The following is a 5018-nucleotide window of genomic DNA, read 5'->3' as shown; positions in this document are numbered from 1 at the left end:
TTTCTTTTTGTTTTATTGACTTCAAAGATTTCTCTTTCTCAAGCTTTACCATTCTGGGTTGTCCTTATCTTTATTAAATTGGCATTTAAAAATGGCATCATTTTTTCCTCCATTTCTTAAATCTTAGAATTCCAGAATCCCAGAGGGGGAGGATGTTTTGAAACTCTATTACTCAAGATCATGTATTCTAGCGTCTCCTATACTCCCTTTTCTTTGACACAACTTCCCCCAAAAGAAAAAAGACCTCAAAAAAATAACTAATCTAGGTATCTGGTATGAGATTAAAACTCATTCTCATCACTGCTCTTCAGTGCTAGTATAAATACTCTGGGGAGAAGGGTAGAGGAACATGATATTAGGGTCCAGGTTCCCACATACAGTCCTTCTCAGATCACAAGTCAAAAAACCACTTCTAGATTTACCCTTCTTACCTTTTCACTTCTTTTGTATTCATGGAATCCTATCTTTACTCATTTGCTTTCTGCTCACTTTCTCCAAATTCCCTTTATCAAACCCATTTCCATATTATAACCCATTCATTTATCTAGTACAACTAGTTTATCCTACAAATTCAGTCCTAATGTAATCATAATGATGGAAGAGATTTCAGAAGCCAAATAGTCCAACCTATACTCACTGGAAAATCTCCTTTGTAACATCTCCAACAAGAGGTCATCCATTCATTGTACTCATCACAATAGTAGTTAATAATTTATATATCGCTTTAAGTTTTGTAAAGATTTTACTAATATTACCTTTTTTTTTCCCTGGGAGATATATGCTATTATTATCCCACTTCACAAATGAGGAAATTGACACAGAGATTATATGACTTGCCCAGGATCACATAGCTAGTAAATGTCTAAGGCTGATTTGAATTCGCATCTTCTGGTCTCCTCACTCTAACCATTGCACACCTAACTACTTCTCACCATAAATACTAATTCTGCATCCATGCCTCTTCCTTCACTTCTCTCAGTTCCAAGAGATCAATATTAGTAGTCCCAAACATTCTTCCTTATGCTTTTATTTATTTATTCTTTTTTTTTGGTGAGACAGTTGGGGTTAAGTGACTTGTCCAGGATCACACAACTAGTAAGTGTTAAGTGTCTGAGGCTGGATTTAAATTCAGATTCTCTTAAAATCAAGCTGCTCTGTCATCTAGTTGCTCTCCTCATGCTTTTAAATAGTTCCAGAGAATAGTTGGAAGCTATCTGTCCCTATAACCTCAAGTACATAGCTACTTTTCCTTTCTCAAATAACTCCCTAGTATGGAGCTTTTTTTTTTTTTTTTTGAGTAATCATTCTCTACATCAACAAGGAGAACCTTATACAAACATTCCAAGCTTAAAACCCATGGGTTTATTTCTAAACATCTGACAGAAGAGATTTCAAATATTATCTAAATCAGTCTACTACCTAAAGCATGAATCTCTCTACAATATTTGCAAGAATTTGTTGCTCAGGATCTACTTGAAGTCCTATAAATGATGAAGAACTCAATATACTTATTCTCCTGCATGCTCACAGCTGTGTCTATTCCATTTTTGGACAACTCCAAGTACTAGGAAACTTTAGTAAGTTGAATTTGAATCAAGCTCACTATAACTTTCTAGTTTTGCCTTTTGGGCCCAAATAAAACAAGTCAAATAGTTTTTCCATCTGCTGCTCCTCCCACAATTTAAAGACAATTATCAGAGCAATCTCTGCCCATCTTCTCTACTGCAGGCTATATATTCCATTCTTTCACCCAGTCTTCATACAGCATGGTTTTGAGTTCCCTTCACCATCTTGGCTGTCCTTATTCTCTAATTTGTCCTAATAGCTCATAGTTTCTCTTCTTTTGGTTCCTTGTTCATTTGGGGAATTCTTAGTGGTTTTGGTAACAGTAAAGATAAATTTGGAATTGACAGAACCAACTAGTAAATGCCCTGGAGCCAGAAAACCCATGAAACAATATTTAATCCTTCTTTCCTCTTCTCTCTTCTCTTTTCCTCCCTCCCCTCTCTTTTCTTTTATCCTTTCCTTTCTTTTTCTTTTTTTCCTGATCTTATCTTTCCTGAAGACCTGACATTGAAGACATTAATCTTGTCCAACAAGTTTATACTTTTACTTACTGCTCTCTGACTCTTTTCTCAGTCTAGTAACCTTTCTCTCTTCTTTAGGGGACACAAGGTGGCCAGTGATGGAAGGAGTTAACCACAGCTCCTTTAAAGGTTTCATCCTGATGGGTATTTCTGACCATCCCCAGCTGGAGATGATCTTATTTGTCGCTATCCTGTTCTCCTACATGTTAACCTTGGTGGGCAACTTGACTATTATCTTAATATCGCGCCTGGATGCCCGGCTTCACACACCCATGTATTTTTTCCTCAGTAACCTCTCTTCTCTTGACCTTGCCTTTACCACAAGTTCAGTCCCTCAAATGCTGTTGAATTTGTGGGGCCCTGACAAAACCATCAGCTATGATGGCTGTATAACGCAACTATATGTCTTCCTGTGGCTGGGGGCTACCGAGTGTATCCTGTTGGTTGTGATGGCCTTTGATCGCTATGTAGCTGTCTGCAGACCCCTGCACTACATGGCCATCATGAACCCTCGGCTTTGCTGGCAGCTAGCTGCTATTGCCTGGCTAGGTGGCCTGGGAAACTCCCTAATTCAGTCAACGTTCACTCTGCAGCTCCCATTGTGTGGACGCCGGGAAGTTGATAATTTCCTCTGTGAAGTGCCAGCTCTAATCAAGTTGGCCTGTGGGGACACGAGCCTCAACGAGGCTGTACTCAATGGTGTATGTGCCTTCTTCACTGCGGTGCCCCTGAGCATCATCCTCATTTCCTATGGCTACATTGCCCAGGCTGTCCTGAAGATTCAGTCAGCTGAAGGCCGGCGTAAGGCTTTCAATACTTGTGGCTCCCATTTGATAGTAGTACTCCTCTTCTATGGTTCAGCCATTTATGCTTACCTACTGCCAGCCAAGAGCAGTTCTCAGGATCGGGGCAAATTCATCTCTCTGTTTTATTCAGTAGTCACACCGATGGTGAATCCCCTAATCTACACTCTGAGGAACAAGGAGGTGAAGAGGGCACTAAGGAAATTGTTGGGGAAAGGAAGAGAGGAACAGTGAGGGAAGGGGGAAATGGGCTACCATATCTTTCCTGTTTGTTTTCTTTCTCTTTTCCCCCTTCTTTCACTTCCTCTGTTTCTCTCTATTCCTGTCTCTGTCTCTGTGAACCTCTCTCATCAGATCTACATTAGTAATAATCATTATTCTTCCATTCTAAACAAACTAATGTCCCTAATGGAAAGAGGAACTTGCTACATATTTATTAATGTTACTCTGCCTAAAAGGTATACACACCAAGTTTGCCTTCATATCTCAAAATTAAAAAGCTTCCCAACAATGCTAAGAAATTGGTATCTGATAAGTATTATTTGATAATTTTCCACTTAGTGATGAAAATATGCAGTGGCATACAGATTATAAAGCCAGAAGCTTTCAGATCTCAGAAGTTATTAGTCTAATATAGATCTAATTTCCATTTCTCTTTCTATTTCAGTCTATATTATTGTTATTATTATTATTTACATCTCAAATGTGTAAAATGTTTTGTAAATCTTATAGTGCTAAAAAATCATAGTGCTGTATAAATGTTAGCTATTGTTATTATTATTAAAACAGAAGTTTTTTGGTTTTGTTTACTTTGCTTTTCAAAGTGCTTTCACATTTATTATCTGATTTGGTTCAGTACCAGTAAAGATGATGATTTCATAAATGTCATTATCTCTTTCCAGATACGAGATCACCCTTTTCTGTCATTCTGTAGTCTTCCTGAAGTGCTGTATCTAAAAAACAAAACAAAACAAAACAAAAAACAACAATCATCACCCAGTGACCAGCTTTTAGGTGATGAACCTCTCTACAATTAATTAGATTGGGTTTTCGATTACAGACGTTCAGATTGTTATCAAACCTGCCCTTGAAGCCATTCAAATTTGGTAGGATTTATCTCTCTCAGTTTCTGTTCTGCACAGCCTTTAAGAACACAGAGTTATTTCTGGGCCACATGAGACTTTAAAGTAGGGATATCATGGAGTATAAGTATAATTTTTACCAATCAGTTGTAGAATATTTTTATGTCTGACATTTGTATATCTAAATCTATATGAAATCTGTACTTCTGAAATTATATCATCTTTATATCCATCTCCATCTCTTCATCTGTCAATTTATCCATTGTTTTTCATTTATATTGTTTTTCATTTACATTCTCTTTCTCTCCTCTCTCTTCTGCCTCTCACTTTTGTACTTTTTTCAACCTCATGTAATTTTTAATGATAACTGGAGATGGGCGGGACTGGGGGGGGGGAGATTGTCCACTCCTCCATTCTAAACAAACTAATGTCCCTAATGGAAAGAGGAACTTGCTACATATTTATTGATGTTACTCTGCCTGAAAAATATAGACAACCAGTTTACATCAGCCTTCATATTTTAATGTGGCTAATGAGTCACACTCCTGTGTGGAACTTTTCCAAACAAGACAAAAACAGAAAACAAAAAATATACATACATCAGGCTCAAAGAAAATGCAAGCAAAGGTCTTTTTTTTTTTTAGATCCTGGATTCATTTTTCTCTTCTCTAACATGCACATCCTGAAAGTGGGCATGTGCCAAGTCAACTTAACAGCATGTTAGTGTGAGAAATACAATGCCAATATGTATATTTGCAAATCTAACTGAAATTGCCAGAGAAAACTAACCAATATATACTCTCCTCAGGTAGGTGACTCAAGAGTCAGGATAAAAAATTTTCTTGATCATTACAGAATCAGAGAAAAAGATTTTCAATAAGGTTTTAGGTATACTTTTTTCAGCACTATTGTTGAGCCTTATGGGTTCCCTTTTCATCACTATAAGAATTATTTTTGCCAAATAACCATTTTCATTTAACTAATCAGGGTCATTGTGTTTTTCAAATAGTGCCTGGTGGATAGTAACATATTTTTCCTCTTAAACT

The 5018-nt window shown here is 37.1% G+C and overlaps 1 protein-coding gene across 1 annotated transcript; it reads left to right on the top strand.

Moving 5' to 3' along the window:
• The first annotated feature begins 2185 nt into the window (after positions 1–2185).
• LOC127542374 (olfactory receptor 15) lies at positions 2186–3124 on the top strand. Its single transcript, XM_051967905.1, has one exon. The coding sequence runs from the start codon at positions 2186–2188 to the stop codon at positions 3122–3124; it is 939 nt and encodes a 312-aa protein (XP_051823865.1).
• The last annotated feature ends 1894 nt before the right edge of the window (positions 3125–5018 follow it).

Source organism: Antechinus flavipes, chromosome 1 (genome assembly GCF_016432865.1).
Source record: "Antechinus flavipes isolate AdamAnt ecotype Samford, QLD, Australia chromosome 1, AdamAnt_v2, whole genome shotgun sequence".
Lineage (NCBI taxonomy): Eukaryota > Metazoa > Chordata > Mammalia > Dasyuromorphia > Dasyuridae > Antechinus > Antechinus flavipes.
Note: the sequence above shows the minus strand (reverse complement) of the source record. Positions and strands in the feature narration are given on the sequence as shown.